The following is a 22,849-nucleotide window of genomic DNA, read 5'->3' as shown; positions in this document are numbered from 1 at the left end:
TTGTGAGCGTATGCAGCGTGGAGAAATAGTCAAAGCACCAAAGAGAGAGAGAGACAGAGAGAGAGAGAGAGAGAGTGCGGTAGAGAGTTGGTAAAAGGCAGGTGAGAAATTCGAAATGCTATCCCAGTTGGGAATAACGTATTTATAGGGTATAAGTGCAACACCAAATAACATCAAAATATCGAATTTAATTTAATTTAATATTTTATTTTTAGTCATATAAAATGTTTAAGACATTTTCTTAGAGTTCTTATTTAATTTGCTTAGTTTATTTTAAATATGCCATGAGCGTATATCCCAATCATCACAATTTAAATAAATTAAAGGTTTAAAAAAAATGTTGTCCGACCAAAGAAGGTTTGTGTTTGTATAATTGCTAGGATTAATTTAACTTACAATTAATTGCAGAATTAGTAAATTTATGGATTCATGATTTGCTTTTCATAAAATACTAATGAAAAAATAAAAAAAAAATTTTTTTTTTGTTATAATAAGTTAATAATCCATTATGGTGTTATCCGAATTTTGTTTTATATTCGATTCTTCGGATGTTGTCTATGTCATATAAATATTACGTACATATATAAATTAATATTTATAACAATTAATATTTGAAAACCAAATGAGCAACAAAATCGCCAAAAAGTAGGCAAGGGTTTTTGATACTCGTGGATTACAATTAAAATACATAGCCTACATCTGTGGGCTTTCTTAATTGAAAAAACCGTTATCTTGAAAATTAAAGTAAAATTACAATTAGATAATCAAAAATTAGATATTCAAAATATATAAAAATTAAATATTAAATTTGAATTTTATTTTAAAACACATTCTCACATTTTTTATATTTTCAATTTAATTTTATGAAATAGAATTAATGCATTTAAAAATAATTGAGCGCCTCCTTTTCTTCACCCGCTCTGACAGGAAATCAAATTTTCCAGTGGGTCTTCAGTGCACTTGCTCTTGCTCACCTTTTTGGAGAGTTGGAGAGACCATTGTGCTCTCCTCTCTGCTTCTCTTTCGTGTACCTGTGTGCGAGTGCGTTCTACCTATGAATGTGTATGTGTACTTGTTTCGGAATTAAAATGCCCACCTCTATATTTTTGAAAAGATATAAACAAATACATATTCGATGTATCTTTAAAACACGACTTTTACAATATACTTTTAACAATAAACGAAGTTACTGTTTTGGTGGGGCCCTTCGCTCTTCGAATTCCGACGAAGAATTGGAGAGCCGGAGAGGCCGAGAGAGCGCGGGAGAGCAAGTGCAAGTGTGTTTGGAGAGCACCGAGGCTATTTAAGCAACCCGCAAAGCGCGTTGATAAATATTTCACCCGCGCTGCTTGAGAGTTTTGTGAGTTCGCTTACCATTCAGGAAAAAAACATCAACACAAAATATGGATATTTGATAGGCACAAAGTAGTAACCCAACGAAAACCTATTTGTTTGGGCAATATTCAGCGATTTTCGGAAGTTTTAATTACTCGGCGACAGGTTTCTCTCTCCGTTCACCGCACGTTTTTTCATTCGACTCGGAACGGCTGTTGTTGTTTTAGTGAAGCACACCTACAAAAAATACAAAACCACTCACACACACGCGAAACATACACACGGTTGTGATTTGGCGCGCTCTCTGTGTGCGTGTGTACATACAACAAAAATCAAAAAGAAACGAATTTCGGAGTGCAAAGAAACAGAAATCGGCAAGCGAGAAAATCGGAAAGCCAAAAAACCAAAACAGTGCAAGTTACAGTTTCCACAAACCGAGGAAAAACGAGAAAATTCCACTTTGATTTCGAAGATTTTAGCCTGCGAGCGTGTGTGTGTGCAACAGCAACAAATACCAATACCAGCGCAAAGCAAGGAAAGAAGAAGAGAAGCAGCGCAAAGCAGAAGAAGAAAGATGATGTAAACTTTGTTGTAACCAAAAAATAAAAGTAACGAATAAAGCGGAGCGAAGAGGAAAACGGGAAAAGTTGTGCTTCGAATCTTCCAATCTTCCAATCTTCGCGTGGTCTTGAGAATTCTTCAAAATGCCAGAAACGGAGCTGGAGAGTTGCAACAAGGAGTGGCTGCAGTCGCAGCTGAGGTCCCTGGACGCCAAGGAGCTGATTCTGCTGGACTGCCGGGGCTCCCACGAGTACAGTGAGTCGCACATCCGCGGGGCCGTGAACCTCTGCATCCCCAGCATCGTCCTGCGGCGCCTGGCCCTCGGGAAGATCGACCTGGCCTCCACGATCAAGTCGCCCGAGCTGAAGGAGCGCATCCAGACGGGCTACAAGCTCTGCTGGTTCGTCCTGTACAACGGCGAGGGCGTGGGCGGCCAGAACCAGGAGATCACAGGACCCGGCACCTTCACCGTCGCCATGGACTCCATCATCACCATCCTGCACCGTCGCCTCAAGCAGGACGGCTGCCGAGTGGTTACCCTACGAGGTGAGTCATCCAAAAATCTAGGGGATACCTCAAACTATTTTTAAAGAAAAAATGGGAGTTCCTTCACCGAAAATCTTGCCTATAAGCATTCAAACCGATATTCCAACACAAAGCCAACAACTTACCTTATATTTGATGACAGTTACCGCAGTTCGATACAAACTTTCTAACGATTTATCTAAAAAATACGTAACTCAGTGAAAGGCGACTAAATATAATATTAAATAGTTTTTTTTTAACAAAATCAGATTAGTTTTCATATTTTTTTTAAGTAGTTCTGCATTTTGATTTATTCAAACCTCTCCACAATTATTATCCAAATTCACAGTTTCTCAGATAAGTACTTTCAAAAATAGAAACATTTTATTCGCTTCAATGACACATTCTCACTACTTTCCTAAACTAACCTTATTTTTGATTTTAATATTGGTTACTAACGTAAAAATTTTGATCTTGCTGATTTTGTTTCTATATAATTACATACATGCCATAAAATAGTATTATTGTTTATAAGAATCCATAGTCTAACTAACTTTTAGTTGGAAATTTTCATTTGTTTAAAAGGTGCATACCTGAGTCGTAAAAAGAATTCAATATTGATCAATATGATCATTGTTATGGTATTAGATTCTCAAAATACCTGACACTTCTCAGCACGACCCATAAATCAGTAGCGAACATTCCTATCCTAGGCCTAAAAAAATATAATATTTTATTTATACTTCCCTAATGTGGTTTGCGGCATTTGTAGCCCGAAACCCAGAAGAAACCAAAACAAAACAAAGTCGAAAGAATATAATTAATGCAGGCAAGCACTGCCTGGCCATAAATAAACATCTGCGTGGATTTATTTGTTATTATTTTCTATTTTTTTTGCGGATCAGTAGTCTGGGGGCGGGGCAAAATGAGAAATGCTAAAAAGAGCACTGAATAATGTAATCCGTAGTGCTGATAACGCTAGCGCCAGATTAGATTTAAATATAGTCTGGCTGATCTTGTTTTGTATTCGTATTATAGACGTGTACCAGGAATAGATTTCACCTTCTTAAACTTGTTTTCGGTTGACACGATTTTGATTGATGGAAAATATTGTTTGTGCCTTTAAATACAAATATTTTAATGGATCACTTAATGGAAATACATTTCACTAAGTGTTATATCTCTTTTTAAATCATTGGTTTAAAAACCCTATCCATTTAATACATAACGATAAGTGCCTATAAACCTTCGTGTATATAAATGCAAGCCAAATTTATCGCACTGAATGGTTTTATTGTTTGCCTTTATCGCAATTACAGGCAATCAATATTAAAACTTGCACAAAATATCAAGCCAACCATATCGGGGGATATATTTCAATACACCCTGCATTCCTTTCCAATTATGCATTTTATTTACAAACACAATGCCCCTCCTTGATTGCCCCATATCAATTAAAAGCCGATTTAAATATAAATGTGTTTTAAAAATCATTTGGTATTTTACAAACACGTTCGGAGATTAAGGAAGTCATAAATAAACATCAGTTCTGTCGAAGCTTTTGAGGTCTTCCCACTATTGTTGGCTCCACATTTTTGTTGTGTTCCCATAGATTTGTGTCATTCAGAAGAATGTCACAATTGCTTTTAGAGACTCGCGGCTCGACTCCCATGACTAAAGCCACACAAATTGCCATATATGCTCCTATACATATGCTTATTTATGTGCATATATGCTTGGCTATATATCTGTGCATATAGTCGAAGTATATACATAATTATCTGACTTGTCTGACTATGGCTTCGTTTTTATTTTTATCACTTCAATTTCCGCTCGCTTACAAGTCAACCAGAATTGTGATTGTATGGATACTATATACATATATTTTTTGCTTCCTTACCCCCTGAAAAAGCTCTACGCACGTTCTTCTTTTCCATTCAAAGGTTTTTTGTGTGTCTTTCTGTTAATATAGCAAATTGACAATAGAGCGCCAACAAATGGACCGGCTTTCCACCCTCATCCCCCTCTTTTTAACTTTTCTTTGTTTACTGATTTCAATTCGAAAGAAAAATAGAACTTGAAAGGCCAAAAATTAGCATAACATAAGGTGGTTTCTCAACTATGACGTCAAGCGGTAGAAAGAGATGGCACCAATAAAAAAAGAGAGAGATAGCTGCTCCAGAGCATCCTGTGATATCTACCTGTGCTTAGGTAATTAAGAGAATTGGTCCCGGAAAGATTTTACGACCGGCAATACCAGGGAAACACCCAAGAAAAAAGGAACCTCTTGACATTTGCCCGAAAAACAAAACGGAATGGGAATGAAAATGAAAATGGGACTAGGAGGCGAAGGTGGAGAGGTAACAGCGTGAAAATCCAGTGTCACCTTTTAAAGGATTCCATTGTTTTTCCGGGCTGCTGAAGTGCCGGCTTTGTTCAAGCGTTTTCCTTAATGATCTCGAAATGGTAAATGAATTCTCCGACCTCAGGGAAATATTTTGAATGGAAACATTTATGAGCAACCGACTTTTATTGCATTTCCCGAAACATACTCAATAAAACCAATTTCTCAATTTAGGCAATATGCGAAAACCATTTTTATAAGGCTTTTAACGATTTTCTTTAATGATCTGGAAATAGTAAGTGAGTCATGAGGAGTATTTTCTGCAGAACAAATTCAAAATCAATTTCACAATTTGGCCACAATCCGTAAATGCTTTTCACATTTCACATTTGGAAATTGTTGGGCTGGCTTATCTTATCACGCGGACTGGGGTTGGGTTTATATGCCATGCAAATGCACAAAAAGCAGCTGGGTATAGAGTAAATTGTGGCACATAAATTCAGTATCGGTATGCCAGTATTTGTTTGTGTTTGGGGGATATCTATAGTTATTTGGATATGGTGGCGATTAGAAATGGGGCAGGAAGTTTGGGTTGGCAAGCAAACGGAACTGGGGCAAGTTTGCAAAAAGGGGGAAGGAAGTTCAATGCGGAAGACAGGAAGAGGATGTAACTAATGATGATACAGTCGAGAAATATTCAACAAAACAACTGCTTTTTATAACAGAATTTAAAGAATCTATCAATGGCTATATCTTTAAAATGGATCCTAAAATCTTTCAAAATCCTCGAGCTTCACCTTTTATTTTGTAGGATTTTCAACTTTTGATTTTGTAATTTATTTACTCGGTTTCCTCCTTAAGAATCCTTGGAGATAACACCGTGTTCCGTGCCCATTAGACCTCTTGATGGGCCATCGACTAATGGCCACTCTGTCTAATCCCTTTTTGTGTTCCGGCCAAGAGAAAATCTCCAGCTAACAGCTGACAACCCGCCAACCAACCGTCGGTAATCAGCTTAAGCTGCTCGAGCAAAGTTGACCAAGAAGTTCTTACCAATCCTTGGTACAACAAAGTTTTCCCCCTCTTTGCCGCTAATTAACCTTGAAATTCAATCAAGTCCGGACAATTATGCGGTCTTTGTCAGCCCTTGACGCTGGCCCACAAGAAGAAGCTGTTTCCCTTTTTTTGTAGATTCAGGTTCAGGAGCACGATGAAAACTTTATTAAGTCCCTGGGCGTCATGGAAATGCATAATGCATCGCGGGCAGATACGGATTCAGCTTCAACTGGCGATGTAAAATTCATTTTAATTAAATGCCACTTTGTATGCATTTCTCGGAATTAAAACAATTAAGACGGGGCCAACTGGGGCACCAACTATATAGGATAGAATGCGAAATGTACACTCTTGTACAGTTAAGGTCAAATAACTAGTGTTACTTGCATGAAAATATGTTTATGTTTATGGCAAAAAAAGCCAGATAGAGCATATTTTCAGCTAAAACTCTTTAAAATTAAGATCAACTGGGTAGTACATTTGTTTATAGATTTGATAAACTACTATTTTGAACGCAACTGCGCTTGGACGCATATGTGGACTCATTGCCTTCAACTGCAGCTTATGTATCGTAAACTAAGCATTTCCGTTGACGGAATTTAATTCAATTAGGTCTAGCAGAGTTCCGAACCACCGCGGCGATCGCGGGTTCTCTTCGGGAGAAGAGTCAATGAACGATGCATCTCTCTCCGGAGACTGTAGACTGGAGACTGGGAAATCGGGAGATCGCGCGATGAGAGGAACTCGAACTCGTCTGCTTTATTTTCTGTCTTCTGCCTTATTTCGTATGTTTTTATGGCCAGGCGGATACAAAGCTCCGCTCTGTTGGCAGCCGACCCTTTTATAGAGATTGAACTCGAGCTGCTGCGCATGCGCCATAAAAAACCACTTCGCGTCGGGCCGCCTGCATTTCCACTGGCTTTTCCCAACTGGCTTTTCTCCGACTCTCCGATTCGGAGAGTTGTTTGCCTCATTTGCTGTTTTTAACGAATTCGTTGTTGCCGCTTTTTGTTTGGTTTATTAGTTTTTGGCCTGCGACGGGTCGGCTTTGAAATTGTTTTTGGGCCCCGGCGATTTTCTCAAATGTTTTCCACTGCATTTTCTCCTCACCAATTCAAATATTCACGAAGTACAGGGAAACTACCGAATCGAACACCCACTGTCACCAACTAAAATACAATTGTTTATTAAAGTTATATATCTATTTATTAGGAATAATGATTCTTTAAGAAATTGGAAATTGAGATAATGGTTCTGAAAAAATATTGTAGATAGGTAACTTCTAATATTTAAACCCTAACTCAAGTTTCTTGCTCCAAAACTGCATAATTGGACATCAGAAGAGTGATACTTATTGAGGTTTGACTGTAAAGTAAAGTAACACGTGGCACAATCCCAAGGCCAACCGAATGGACCGTCTCTCATTACGATTTCATGATAACTCATCACAAAGGCTGTGGCTCCCAGCAACCCCCCTCCCCTCTGAGTTTTCTCACCCCCCGGCACCTCCTCCCCCTCTTTTTCTTCTCCATTGAGGCAACTCTGCCAACTGGTCTGCCTTCACCGAAAAAAACTCAGCCACAACAACCAGCTACAAAAAAGACGGTAAAATAACTGAGAGGCTGAGACAGTTGGCTCGGTTGCCCACCTACGTGCCAAAAAGCCGTTGGGCCAAATTTGTCTGCGGATACAGTGGGCTAGAATGGGTCAGGGAGATCATATGACAGCCAAAAACGATGCACCATGAGATCTAAAGAAGTAATTAGGCTTCTAATTATATGTGTATTTGGACCTGCTATAAACAAGTGTATTAACATAATCTTTTAATCCATACTGAATGTTTCACATCAAAGTATTACGGCTAATCCCGCAAATACGTAAATACTTATGTATTCTGACAGACAATATCTTGCTAAATCACTTAAAATCTAGTGGATTATGCCCCAAAATCTACAGATGGCCATCCATAACGAAAACTTCCCTACAATTTAGGCCAATAATAAATTTAAACTGATTATAATCAATTATCAGACCAATGGACCTGTAATTAAATAACTACTGGATAATACCCACTTGTCCCACTGTGCTCATCGAACTTACTTTGTGGTCTTGTTGTTTTTTGCGGTTTTTGTTGTTTTTGTCGCATGCCCACATGCAAAGTGAGCCGAAAGACAGTCGGACATCTTTCCAATTGGAGTTGGCGTCAGCATCTTATAAAGTAATCACAGTTCGCGGCAGTGCGACAGAGAGGGGGATGTGGGGCAGAGGGAGAGGGAGCGAGTGGGGGCCCCAAGAGGAAGGGAGACAGCGATAGCATTTGACAAACAGGGCGTTGGACACCCAGTGAGTGGGAAAGGGAGAGGAGAAGGCGGTGGTAGGTCGATCTCTTTTGACTCCCAGCCTACGGCCAAAGATTTTAAATGTTGTTTTTGCAGCTAGTCGTAGATTTGGGTCAAAGTTTGTGTGGGCTGTAATTGTAATTAAGCAGGCGTTGAAAATGGATAACTTAACTAGCGGCTAACGGCGAGACCCACATCGAAGAACGCCTCTCCAGAGGCTGTGCAAATATTTGTAGTCCAACTACAGTGAAGCTTTTGCACATGGATTTGCTATCTGAAATGAGTTACCATTAAAAAAGTCCTCTATAAAAATCAGCAACTTATTTTGATAGGTTGTAATAATGTAATGTATTGATTATGAACAGAATTTAAAATGTATGATGTGTCATTGGAGAAGGCCGGTCTTCAAAACTGAAAGATCCTGCAAAAGTTGGAAAAGAATAGTACCAAAAAGAAATATGATTTTCCAGCTTTCCAGTTCCAGTTACAGAAGTACGACTGTACTTGCAACATTCCAACGTTGACAGTCGCGGGAAGAACAACAGTAACAACAAAGTACAGGCAATAACAAAGACTTCCGGTCAAATTTGTGCGGGCGTGTTGTCTCTCTCTCCCACTCCCCCACTCTCCCCTCCCCTTTCTCCGCCCACTCTCTTTTCGCTGCTTGCATACCTCAACGTTCAACGGAAGTTTCCAGGGCGCATATAACATAAACACTCACACGAGCACACATGGCAGGGGAATCGGAGAATCAACGGCGCATTGCAAATGGAAGAATGTGAAAGAAGAAGAGGGCGGAGACGCGCTTCCCTTCATTCAATTCTTTTTTTTCTTAGCGGGGGACGACGCGTAAATTGTTATATTCTCGGAATTAGCAAACGGCAACATAAAATTACAACAACTCCAGTCTGTCGCGCAGAAAGGAAAGCTGAAAAGAGGAGAAGAGGGCATCGAAATGAAATGGAGCTAAAAGTTGTAGTCGATGCGCTTGCATGCATAAATCTACAGTAATAGCAACCACAACAGCAACGCGGAGAAATGAGGAAGAAGAGAAGAACCAGAAAAAGAAGCAGCAGCATGAACGCATTTCATCAAAGTGCAAATTAGCTACAGATTCCAAAACGAGAAGAGAACGAGCCACAAACGGCAGCTGAAGAATCGGAAAAGGGTGGAGAAGAACCAACAAGAAGAATGGGAAGAAGCTGCAGAAGAAGCCAAGTGAGAAAGAGAGGGACGACATATGTAGAAGGGGCATCTTGACTTTTTATTCACAAGTTCAAAAACGTATTAAATAAAAACTTCAGAAATTAAGTTTTTAACAACAGATACTGAAAATATTATTTTTAATTTATATTTGGTAGGGATAAATTCAGATAGAGCATTGCTTGTTCGGTCATCTCTCACTCTCATGTGTATGTGGAAGCTTTTTCCTTTCACTCACTCCCACTCCTGTCAAATGCAGAGGAATTCCTGTCCCTCGACAATTGTGTCCTTATTGGTCCTTTTCTTCATGCAATAAACTTCTCCAAATGAAAAAGGGCACTGAAGGCAGGGAAGAAGTTTCCGTTACGAGGTCATTTCCCGTTTGAAAGATTGAAAAGCAGAACTAAGCTGAGATGACCCATGCAATTCAACAAGATTTCTTAAATTTAAATTTGCTACAAAAGATTTTGACTTATAGATAGTTACAAGCACTTTTAAATTAAATTAAACTTAGAGAATTCTAATTTCTAAAGAGTTATCTGCTTAAACCAGCTTCTCCCTGAACCGACCTTTACTGTGCTTATTCATTTGGTGCATATGCCATATTTATAAAATCCCTGGGACCTCCCCCGTCATTCTGTTTTCATTTCTCATATGCCTTTTTGCGCTTTGGCGCTTTCAGCATTTCAATTCCAAATGAAATTCAACGCACGATGTCTGTAGTAGGATAAGTGCTACCGTGCAAATGCTGCTGTCGTCGTGGCTGTCTTTTGTTATTTGTCCGCCCAGCGGGTCGCTTGTGCCTTGGACATCCCAGCGGGTTTAAGGGGACTGGGTCCCCAGTCTTGGACCAAAGTGCGTTTTACTTTTTTGTTATTATGCAAGCTGTCTTTCAGGGAGAAAATCAATACCGGAAAAATACAGTCCAACTTTGTTGGGTTGACTTTTCAACAGTTTTAAGAACCCTAAGGGTTTTGGTGATATTATAACTATTTTTCTGAAATGTAGCCTATCTTCTATTTGAATGGTTCTATCTTATATTTAAGTTAAGGATAAGTTAAATAAATTGGGATAGGAAGTTTTCTTAAAAGTATGTAATACTTCAAATAATTCTAGGAAAGTCTTAATTTTTACTGGTTTTAATAGCCAACCATAAATATTTTAATAAATGTATATCGAGATATGGGATAAGGACAAGAAAAGTCATAGTTTTACTGCATTGTGAAATATTTTAAATTTCCAGCAAGTCCTTCGTCCAGCTAGAGAACTTTCCTCTGCTCTATGTTTTATATATATTTGTATCTATGCCACAACTTGTTGCACTCCCCAGGCAGGGCGGAATAATAAAGTGTATACCCCTGCAATTACGGAAAGCATCGGAAGAAGAAGAAGCGGCTGCAGCAACCGGAAGCTGCACATTAAACTTGACCCATTTGCAGGGTTTCGCTCCAAAAACCCGACCCCACACAAACCCACTCGCAGGACACACTCACATTCACAGAGGACTGGCCCACTTCAATTATCCCGAATTGGTTCGGTTTTCCAATGCGATATACGTACATAGGTTTCCCCACGCAACGTTGCCGAATTTCGCCACCACTGCCAACATTGTCAGTTGCCATTTTCAAGCAAATACAGCGCAATATAATTAATTAATAATGCGGCATCCACAGAAGTTTGAAGCCAAAGAAGGGTCTGTGCGTGCACTCAGAAAAATGTTTAACTTGGATTAAAAAAAAAACAATAAAAAGGAAACAAAAAGGATTTCAACCTTTTTATACACTTTTACACTTTTAAATTATCTAACGAATTTAATGCTTAGCCCTTTCAATTTGTCAAAAATAACCCTAATTTAAATTTAAAATTCCTCCTGAAAACCATATTTTTCGAGTGTGGACTCAGACCCAAAATGGATCCTGGGGCAATGTATTGCTGGCAAAGCTGCGGCTTCCTGCTATTTATAGCTCCCAGCTCCCCAAGGGATGAAGCGCTCCTTTTTTTTGTGGGGTTGGGAAATTTTCGGGGCGTGCCTAGACCAAAATTAGGTTTTTGCTTATTTACATTTTGATTGATTGGCTTACGCAATTTGACATTTCGCCAGCGACCCGAGCACAGATGCCAAAGGTAATCCCCCGGCACCCACAACAAACCCTTCCTCACCCCGCGCCCATTAGAGGGTCATTAGAGATGGGTGTCCCCCATAACTAAGCGTTAAATTTGTGTGTCTGGGCAGGAAATATGTAAGCGGGAATATATGTGTATCTGGGGAGTACTTGAAGACGAGTCGAGTTCTTGGGCAAACAGTTTAGCAGCCAGGCGAGTTTAATTGCTGAATAACTCATCAAACAAATAGAAGAGCTTAAATAATTAACAGAGTTGGGACAAACGGGTGCTAATAGGATAAAAAGGGTATTGTAGATTGTGTGGAACATTGATTATTTTTTATATATTTTATTTTTATCTATCCAATCTCTAATCGAATCTCTAATCTACTCTGCTCTTTAATATTATAAAATTGGAAAACTATTTCGTTTATCACGATTCCCCAAGCGAAGTTCCTCTAATGTTCCATTGGCTTTGGTCACTAATCATCGTTACCCCCTCGGCCTTCCTCTTCCCACATGTCTCATTTGCAACTTTTAGCCATTAGTCCGTACTGCGATGTAGAACGGACGCCTAACTAGCTTATTTAACTATCCACTCAGTCAGCGAGTCCGTATTGAACAAGTGACTAACTGATTAAGTGAGCAACTGATGCGGTGACTAAGCTCAGTCTCTCATGTCGACCGCATTCTATTCTCCTGTTGCTTGCAATGCGGAAGTGGCAACAATGGCTGCGAAAAGCTGAAGGAAAATATTCTGTCGCACATTTGCTGGAATCACTGAAAAAAACAATTCAAATAACACAAAACTAGATTTATTTCAAGTAGCATTCGAAATTTTGTTGATAACTTATACTTAACATTTATTGGAACAAGTACCTGTACCTAAAATCGATATGTAGATATAATCTGTAGATTATAATAGCTTGTAATAGACAATTATCCAATATTTTTTCTTTCCGTGCTGAAACCTATCTCACTCTTTTACCAGCTTTTCGTAGTATCCCCTCCTCAATTGCAGCAAATTGAGTAGATGAAAAAAAACGTAAAACTTAATTGAATGCATGAATGAATGAATGAAATGGAATGAAAATGGACTTTAACTACTTATGGGGGTCTGGCTCATTTTCCATGCAAATATGTTGTCGTGGGTTGTTGAGCAAATAGTTGCGTGCAAAGTTGCCACTTAGTTTAGCTCGCCTTCTCTTCGGCTTTCGTTATTCCGGCTGGGTTCATTCATAAAAGCAATTTCGGCTGGGAAAGCGGCTTATGTAAAGGAAAACTCTTTCACTTTCCCACCCACACAAGCCCGAGTTTTAAGTACATACAAATATCTCTGTATCAGGTGCAGCAGCATAAAGAGCTGTGTGGCGAAGTTTGGGTCCAGGCTAGGCATACATATTTATTTTCGGTTGATTTTTAAGAGGTCTGCCTTTGCTTTTTTATATATTTTTCTCCATACAACAATATTTTCTTGTGGGCGAGGCATTTATTTAGAATTTTGTGTTGTTTGATGCAGTTGTTACGTTCATTTTTGGTTTAATGGCCGTGGGCGGGGGATTTTCAGAGGCAGGTCTGCCGGTGTGGGCGACTCCCACAGCAACAACAACCGAAACACAACAACCTCGGTAGCAAAAACACAGCAGCAGCTTGAGCTCTGGATTTTATATATCTGTAGTATTTTTGTAAAGCCCATTCGGCAGTTACGTCAAGTGCCCGTGCCAGTTGAATGGCCAGGTACAGTGAAAGAAGCATATAAATGACTGCAAGTTATTGTACAACTGATGGAGACCATAACAAGTTTATGCTAACTTTATGGTACACCAGAATTGTCACAGAAAAGCAACTATGGTTACATGAGTTCTACGCTACTGAGTATCTATTTGTCGTCAATAAGATTAATAATATCCAAACTATTCAATTGAAATTGGTGGAAAAATACTATCACAAACCCAAATCCTAGACTCTTAAATATAGAAATGAAACCGTAAGGTATAGATTTTATATTATTTAGCCTTAAATCTAAACTTAACTTCAATACTGCCTCTGGTGTAATTCTAGTACAACCTGGTTTAAAACTGAACTTTCTGTTTTTTTGTGTGTATAACAACAATGCATAAGATTCTTTTTCGTTAACTAATTAGAAGTAAATATCACCTAAATACCAAGAATTTGTAATTATATATTCAAAGCTTAGCCAAAGCTAGTATGGTAATCTATCGATCACAACCCAGTGTCAAACTCTATGATTGATTATCTTGGAACTTTCACCGAATCAATAATCCGAAAGTGCCCTTAAATATTCACCGCCCTGTGCTGGCCGTGTGATATTTGCTAAATGCCAGGTAACTTTGAGGGGTTCTCATATGCAAACCCCGCCGTAATTTCCGCTTTTTGCCTCCGGCGAACTGGCCAAGGGCAATCCAAGTGCAGCCAAAGTGAGCGTGAACGTCTGACATTTGCAAGTCGCTTTCCGTGTCTCTCTCGTTCCTCGCATCTATCAATCATTTTGTAATCAATCAACTTCCGTTCCTTAACACGAGTACAAGTAGTTAAAATGTCAACGCTTTCAGACAAGAAAAAAAGGCGCACGAGCGGCAGTTGATTAAGAAATTATACTCATCGGCGGCAAAATGCAATGATTGGAAAACCAACAATTCCTTCTTCGAAATGAACGCAGGCGGAAGTGGCAGACATTAATATTTCCCTCAAGTTTTCTCTTTCTCGCATATTTTCCACATTTTCCTCTGCACTTTGTTTATGCCAAGCTGGAAAATGTGCCGTCATGAATAAGAGCACGGAAACACGAAGAAAAATTGTTATATTTTTAAATTCCAAATTTTAAGTCACAAATTTGGTATGGTGATAACAAAACTACGTTAGTTTTGGCGTGATATTGTTCATATTTTCAAATCTTTATTAAAAATTAGGAATTTAAAATGTATAAAATAACATTAAATTACTAAGTTTTGATTATAGAGCAATATACTAGAATTAGAGATAAAGAATATAAAACGATTCTGTCATTTCCCTCAGTGATAGACATAAAAAATTCAAACTTTTTTGGGGGAAGAAGAAAATGTAAACAAAATTGGGGCCACGTTGGGTGGGGGAAAACACACGCACCCGCCCACATCGATGGGAGATACTAAATGCTCTATATGCATATGGCTAGTGGATATGGGACCCAAATGGGACTCGCATTATGGTTGCCGTTGTGTTTTACGGCTGCTCCTCGTTCCCCATTCCAGTTGAAATCGAAAAGCGACGACTGCGGACTACTGACTCATTGACAAATAGCATTGAACTGCAGGCGTTGTCTCGTGGTCTGGTTTTTCATTCATGCCAGCACTCCCCATTCTGCCACCCAGAGCTCGCCAGTGCCCACATGCGTGAGTACATATAGTGCTGTACATATAGGCACCATATATTTATAGTACCGAGTCTCTGACTATCTGGCATTGTGCAACGGCCGGCTGAATGCATTTGCCAGACCAGAGAGCACCAGATTCGATTCGAGTCGACCTGGGTGCGAGTAAACAACGTTTACCCACCGCAGCACACACTGCGTATGCGTAATATCGATTTCCTCAACTCCAAAACTCCCCCAGCTCGCCATCCCTACGACAAACAATTCGAAAACTCTAACAGAAAAGAGCTACGGTGCACGGAATGCGGCTGAAGAATTTATGGGCCGAGAGTGATTAAAAAGGCATTGTGGGGCTCGGGAGTGGAACGGGATAATGGGTAAAAAAAATGTAAAGTCAAATAGCTTTCGAATTCCAGGCCCGGGAAACATATGGACGTTTAAGTTCTAAAAAATGTGCTGTGTTTGAAATATTTTTAACATTGTTATTATTGAGAAATACAGCGGGCTCATCGGGATTACGACATCTAGGCCTTGTTGATAGGAAATAGAGGAAAAATTGTAAGTTATTCGAAAAGGAAATGGCTTTTTTCAGAATTTTGAAGTTATTTGAAAAATTTAATTGAATTTTTTAGATAAATAGTTAAAGTTTTTTTCAAAAAAATTGGATTGGAGTTTCAATCAAGTTTTGTACAAAATTTTTAACTACCAATTTTATATATTTTAAAAGTATTTAGTATCTTTTGGATACCTTACAAAACAACATATATTTCTGGACCCGAAACTATCATAGAAGGATTTATGTGAAAGGAATCTCGAAAATCAGTTAAATAACAATATTTTCGCTGATAATAATGCCAATGCCTCATGCGTTGAAACGCATACATATGTTTCCTTTGAGTTTCTCCCAAAATCTGAAATACATTTCTAGATTTCCGCGGAAAACTTTCGAAACCGGCGTAAACAAAGCCATATAAATAGATATGGGAATAGAAATGCTCGCTCTGCGCCGTGATCCGCTGCATGCATGTGTTCGACTTCCGGCTTGGGGCTCTGCGGAATCCATCAATGGGCCAACCGATTCGCTGGGGACTCGGTTTTGGGGTCTGGTTGCGTATCGGGTTCTGCATCCACTGTTCCACTCAAGGGATCTGCGTCATCTGAAACCGCAAATGAATTAAACAAGGCACACACTCGAAAAACGCCCACAGAATGGCAAACCATACAAGGGCTCCCCCTCGAAAACACTTCTCTAACTGTTTTCATGCGGCAAAATAGAAAAAAGCGTAGAAATCGCGCCTACGTCATATCCGTTGGGAGCAAAAAAAGGGGTGATCAGGGGAGCTCGGGGCATTGGGGGTTCTGAAGTGGTACCTGTGAATGAATAGCGCTGCGGTGGTGGGTGTGCGCTCGTATCTGAGTGCTCGTTGTATCTGCGGCACTGTTGAGAAACCCAGCGAAGTGAGCTAAAAGTTATTTAACTCACGTTTTGTCTTTTTTTGCGGCTCTTGTTTTTTGTATTTACACGCAGATAAACAAAGCCAGCGAGAGAGTCTGATAAGCAGGAAAAATAAAAGTAGTCCAAAAAGGTTATACATACAATAATTAAAAACAAACAAATAAAAAGTAATAATGAATGAGCGGAACAAATCTTTCCATTTGACTCTCATACAACTACATAAACAATTTAAGATAACATTCACAAGATTAAAAATAAATAAATATACAAAATATTTAGTAGGTATACAAAATAATAAGCAAACAAATTCAAATCTGTAAAATAATATAAAAAAAAAACAGCTATAAAAAAATTAATTGACAATTGTTTTTCCCCAAAGCAATGAATTATCGTATCAAATCGTTCAAAAACCCTATAAATATTTTTCTGATTGTGTGGATGAGTCGATTTAAGAGAAAAAAAGTATAATGAAAATATTAATACCCAAAAAAGAATGAATGAGCGGAACAAATCGTTTAAACCCCCAAACTTTGTCTCCCTTTTATATGGCTACAAAATTATAAATAATAGCAACAAATTCGGAACACTGTGGGGGCGAGGTTGATGAGTTGATTTAAGTGGGTTGCTGGCTTAGTGGTTCGCTGGGTGCTTTCATTCCAATTCCAGGTGTGCTGATGTTGCCAAAATCCGGTTTTCTAACAAATATGAGATATACTCAAAAGCACTTTTTTGTTTGCTCGCATTTAGTTTACGCTTTGTTCAGCTCAGCAATTTGTTGACGCGCTTTTTCAAGTTTACATTTCCAACGTTTTGAAGGTCGTTTCCACTGCTATTCACGTTTGTTTTTGTGGCTTTGTTTTTTCTTTGTTTTGTGTGAACTCATCAATGAAACAATCTAAACACAAAAGCACTCACAAGTGTGACACAGAACGTGACAAAAAAATATAAAAAACTATAAAGATACAGATACTGTCGCATTGTATCTGTGTGTGACTATAAACCATATGAGGGTAAAAAAGTGGAAAACAAGGGGAAACGATTGCCCGTTTATTTTAGGGAAAGTTACCTGTAGCGGTAAATTAATTTGGGGTTCTGGATGGGGTTGTAGGGGGAGGTTACGGTTTCTATGTGGAAGTTACTGAAAGTAGGTTGAGTAATTTAAGGTATAATTAGAAATACATTTATTTCGGAGAGTAAAACTAGTAATGATTACAATCAACATGGAAATTACTTTAAATAAGTCTATTATAATAAAGACGCAATATATTGGTATTTCAAAAGTATAGGAATATAGTATGTACATATAGATTGCACTCATTCTTATCATTGGTAGATGACGAAATATTGCATGGCTTACCATCTATACTTATTGACATTCCTATAATATTTCTGCTAAGCTATCCGAGACAACTAAGACAATCTTGAAATAACGGTGACGAATGCCCCTTTCGATGAAAAGCTTATCCCACAATTCCGTGTTACTCAGTACCCCCTGCAAAGTGTCTTCCATCTATTCCTCCCGATCAATTCGACGGAACTCAAAGTTAGACCAACTTACTTTGAGCAGGAAATAGCTATCAAATGCAGTTTGCTATGTCACTCTGCGGATTGATATCCATGGCCATGGCCGGTTCGCAATCGGTGCAAAAATAGCTTCCCCCCCTGGGTTTTTCCTGCCTTCCAACCAGGCTATATCGCTGGTTATTTTTAAAATTCTGCGGAAAGTGCAGATTGAGCCGGCGAAGTGCGTATACCACCCGTTGGCCGGCGAAAAGGTTGATAGTAGCTGAACTCTTTGCTGCGCCTTCCGTTTCATTCAATTTGCTGTTTTTCGCATTTAATATGCGCCAAGTAGAAAATTGTAAGCTTCCGTTTTGCGTTATGCTGATGAGCAGTTGCCGTTTGCCTTTTTCGATGACAGTTCCCATACCAATCTCAAGCTTATAAATAGAGAAACAGCATTTCCGTTGATACGGGCAGTCGCACTTCCGTTTCCAATTGGAAAAGTAGAAAAGTAGAAGATCTCCATTACTCCCCCAGCCAATGTAGCTGACTTTACCTTCTTTCCCTTTTTATGAATGATTCGCTTGCAAGAATTTCACGCATACTTGGGTTAGGTTGGGTTAATAGCAGCAACATGTCGTGTAGGTGTTGCCTTACCAAAGACGAAAGACCGAAAAGCTACACTTGGCCAAGCACAACGAACGTCAAATTCCAGAGGCCTCAAATGACAGGGTGGCCAAAGGAGGCTACAGAGGTTTTTTAGCGCTCAGTTCAAAAAGCATTCTAAAGTTTCCCATCTCGTTTTTCTATCTTGCAGATGGCTTCTCCAGTTTTCGCCAAGCATTTCCGGAATGGTGCGAGGATGACAACCAGGCGCACAACAAAGAAATGGAATCTAGTCGCAATGTTCAGACCGATCAGCTAATGGGTCTTAGGTATCTTCATATTGAAGTAGAGATTGCTGGTTCCCCAGAAATATCGGTCACGAACTTATGACACATCCCCAATAATCTTAACTTAAAGTTAAATGAACTTGATTGGGGATGTCCCAGAAATATCAGTTAAAATGCAGTTAAAAGAACTTTCTGGTACATCCCCTATAGTAAATATTTTTACCACATAGTATACTTACGAGGAAATCTGTACAATTATAATATCACCCTTTATAATGAGTTCCTGGAAAACCTTAAACTAACCTTTGTGCATTTCGATTTAGATCCCTACGCATTTCCACAACGCATTCCGACTCAGCGTGCAGCAGTTCGGCAGAATCATCGGATTGCGAGAGCACCGGGCACTATCACCACCACCACCATCATCATAATTACAACGAGGCGCCTGTGGAGATAATTCCGGGATTATTGTTCCTGGGAAATGCCTCCCACAGCTGCGACTCGAATGCATTGCAAAAGTACAATATTAAGGTGAGTCCTGATAACTTTATCCAATTAAACGATTTTCTAACATACTTCATTTACCTTTTCAGTATGTGCTGAATGTGACCCCAGATTTGCCAAATGAGTTTGAGAAGTCGGGCATCATCAAGTATCTGCAAATTCCGATCACCGATCATTATTCACAAGATTTGGCCATGCATTTTCCAGATGCCATACAGTTTATAGGTAAGGCTTTCGAAATAATTGCTAAATGAAAGACTTAAATGTTTAGTTCATCTGACTTTAAAGCAGTTTATTTTAACAGCTCTAATTGCACTTGTCTTGTTGATTTATTAAAAATATAAATATATTTTAAAATCTATCTTAAAGATACTTATTCTTAAATCTTGTTCAATGATTTTATTTTCTTATTATTTAAACGTGGATTTAATATTAATAGCAAATTCGTTTAAGAGATGACAGTAAACTTTGTTTTATTATTTTTTTAATGACTAAAGTTCGTAAATTACAATTATTAATGATACCTCATAGACTAACAATGCTGACAATGTATGCATAAGTAAATACATATATCGAAATCCAATGTTATTCTTTAATACTTTATGATATTATAATGAAAAGAGACTTGTGACCTGCTTGAAGGCCTATGATATCATCCTGTTCTGCCAATCCCAAGCTAATGCTCTGTTTTCTCCCGAAATCCACAGAGGAAGCGCGGTCCGCCAACTCGGCAGTGCTGGTCCACTGCCTGGCCGGGGTCTCGCGCTCGGTGACCGTGACGCTCGCCTACTTGATGCACACCCGTGGCCTGAGTCTCAACGACGCCTTCATGATGGTGCGGGACCGGAAGCCGGATGTGTCGCCCAACTTCCACTTCATGCAGCAGCTGCAGTCCTTCGAGAGCCAACTGCGCCTGAGTCCCGCGGACGAGCAGGCGATGGACACCAATGTGGGTCTGGTCCTGGCACCTGCATCGGCTACCTCCGGCTCCGTGTCCAATGCCCTGGCGACGAATCCCAGTGTGGTGGCCTCGCGCTGCGGACGCGGCTCCAAGTTCTCGTGCAACTGCATTGCGCCGGACTGCAAGTGCATGCAAACCGGTGGCTTTATGGCCGCCCACCTGGCCAAGGCCACTGGCGTCTCGCCAGACTCCGGCATCGAGTTCGACCGCTGGACCCCGTCAGACACGGGACTCAAATGAGAACAGCTGGGCGGGAAGAGTTTCGTGCTGCCGCCAAGTCAGGAGATCCTGGCAGCGGCCGTCGCCACATCGCCGCCGCCCATTTGCCTGGCGGTGAATCCGGACAACATGTCCCCGGCCAGCACCACCAGTTCGTCCACATCGACCACGACTACGGCGGAGGCGGTCTCCGTGGTGGAGGTGGTGCAGCACCGCGACCAGGAGATGGCCGAGGAGGACATTGGGTCCGGGGGAGAAGACGATGAGGAGGCGGCCTAAAAGCCAACGGCTTTCCCAACTTGGTTCCCACACAAAACACCCGTACGAACACATACATATGAGCCGCTTATTAAATAGGGGTACAAATTCAAACTTTAGCAAAATGTACAAAGTCTTGAGGAATACCCAACGTACACATATTAATTAATACCACGTAAATAAATTAATGTTTAGTACATTTTTAAGGTCGAATGCAAACAAAATCCAATGTTATCCACACGCAAACCAACTACAACTATACAAAAAGAAAGAAAAAGTAAAATATATAAAATATATTTATATATACGCAGTGTACATGTTTGTATTTAACTTCTAAGCCAAGTCAAGAGAATAAATATATGAAAGCCGAAACAAGAATAAACAACCTAACTTTAAACTGTTTTTCTAGGCATACAGTTTTATTTTTAGTTTTAAATTTTTACTAAAACTCGAAATCGTTTATAATTGTAAAGTTTGTTAGATGCGGAGCGAATGCCGCGAAAAGACGCCCCTAATATAAATAAACATACCACTTAATTACCGAATGCCAAGTCATATGAGTGTAAAGCGAACTAAATCCCGAATATCGAAGAATTTTTAAAATTGAAAACAAAACAAAACACTAAAACAAAGAAAATAAAATACAACCATTTGCACAACACAAGTAACCACACAAAACCTTTTGCCAAAAGCGAAACATTTTTTATGGTTTTTAAAGGGTGGTCTAAACAGTGTCGGCGTAGACCATACAAGCTAAAAGATTTTAGGAAGGTTTGAAAAATTGTCTAGAATGTAGGAAAAGCCGATTGTTTGTATAAAAGTACATTCTACAAATGAAGTGTTAAAGTTGGAGAACAGCAAGATGAAAATAAACGAGAAGATTAATTTGTTATGTAATGGATACGAATAAAGTTGTATGTCAGCTGTTTTCCAGTCAGGCAATGTTGGTACAAAATTTTATCAGGTGAAGTTTCATGAAACAAAATAAAAACCAAACTAAATCTGAAGAAAGGTTTACATGTAAAACAAAACAAAAAGAAACAAGAAGAAAAAATCCCAGAAACTTTTTTGGAAAAATAAGGCTGTGCGCAATATAAAAACAATATATTTAAATGTAGAGAAAAGCAGAGATTTAATACACAATTTGATATAAAAAAGGTTGATATACCAGAATGGAATGGTTAGTTGGATTTATATAATGAAGAACAAGTTTCTTTGGCCCAAGGCTAGGATTTGTTCTAGCCAAAGCTCGACTGATTCGATTTGATAGAGATGGGAGAGAAGGCGAAGTGGTAAGTGCAGTGGTCAGAATATTCTAAATTTTAAAGCTCAGGAACTAAGTCCAACCCCTTCGACGGGTTGCAAGAGTGCGATATAGATATGCTTTGGGAAACATAGCACCCAACTCGAGTGGGCCTCACCAAATATGCGAGTGCCGAGTCCATAGTACTCCGCATCCGATAACATTCCATAATAACTATGTCCACATTAAACAGTTTTTATTGTAAAATAACCTGAAGTTCCAAAGCGGGACTAGTTTTGATTAGAAAAACGGCTTTATTTAAGCAAACGAATGAGTTTTTAATAGGCAGCTAATTACGGATAGAAGTTCCTGTCAAAAAGGAAGCTTTGCGTGGAAAACCCTACGATTTTGAACGAGCTTTCCCAGCTAAGCGCCAAAAACTGGGTTAAATAACTTAAGCATTGAACAAGTTTAAAATGCCAATTTAATGTTGAAAGCCTCAGTCAGTATAAAATAACTAAGAATACATTTATTAACTATGAACGGCATAGAATACGTGTTAAAAAAAAAAATGCAAAGTAAAAGAGTCCCAAGAACCCGTAAATTCAATTGTGTCGAACGTTTTGCCACTTAATAAATTGAGAAAACAAAACATGTATTACAAAAATGTGACAAATTCCAATTTTTAGCTGCACAAAACGATCCACTCTTTACAAGCGAATGCAAATGGAATCGAAATTTGGCTGCCAGGCAGCGCATTTGTTGCCTATTGCCTCCAAAATGGACGTGGCATGGGCCTAATTGCTGAGATTATTTTCCTCTTTGGTTTTTGCTAGCGTAAGATAACCCATTTTACATATTGTACATCTGAGTGTTGAATTTTTCCATCAATGTTTAGCACCAAGATAAAGAGAAATTTAAGCGACAGTGCCAACAAAAAAGTAAAACTCCTAAATATAAATATATGAAATTTAAAG

General features: G+C 39.1%; 1 protein-coding gene across 1 annotated transcript; it reads left to right on the top strand.

Moving 5' to 3' along the window:
• Positions 1-1,327: 1,327 nt before the first annotated feature.
• Positions 1,328-20,933, top strand: Mkp3 (Mitogen-activated protein kinase phosphatase 3). Its single transcript, XM_036815082.3, has 5 exons — positions 1,328-2,442; positions 18,612-18,729; positions 19,011-19,218; positions 19,281-19,416; positions 19,899-20,933. The coding sequence occupies exons 1-5, from the start codon at positions 2,040-2,042 to the stop codon at positions 20,390-20,392; spliced, it is 1,359 nt and encodes a 452-aa protein (XP_036670977.1). The 5' UTR covers positions 1,328-2,039; the 3' UTR covers positions 20,393-20,933.
• The last annotated feature ends 1,916 nt before the right edge of the window (positions 20,934-22,849 follow it).

Source organism: Drosophila suzukii, chromosome 3 (assembly GCF_043229965.1).
Source record: "Drosophila suzukii chromosome 3, CBGP_Dsuzu_IsoJpt1.0, whole genome shotgun sequence".
NCBI classification, from domain to species: Eukaryota; Metazoa; Arthropoda; class Insecta; order Diptera; family Drosophilidae; genus Drosophila; species Drosophila suzukii.
The sequence above is the reverse complement of the archived record's forward strand: the minus strand, read 5'-3'. Positions and strand labels throughout refer to the sequence as shown.

Coding starts and splice junctions, on each gene's coding strand:
- Mkp3 (XM_036815082.3), top strand. CDS start 2,040: ATGCCAGAAACGGAGCTGGAGAGTTGCAACAAGGAGTGGCTGCAGTCG. Junction 18,730..19,010: donor GATCAGCTAATGGGTCTTAG/GTATCTTCATAT, acceptor ATTTCGATTTAG/ATCCCTACGCATTTCCACAA. Junction 19,417..19,898: donor AGATGCCATACAGTTTATAG/GTAAGGCTTTCG, acceptor CGAAATCCACAG/AGGAAGCGCGGTCCGCCAAC.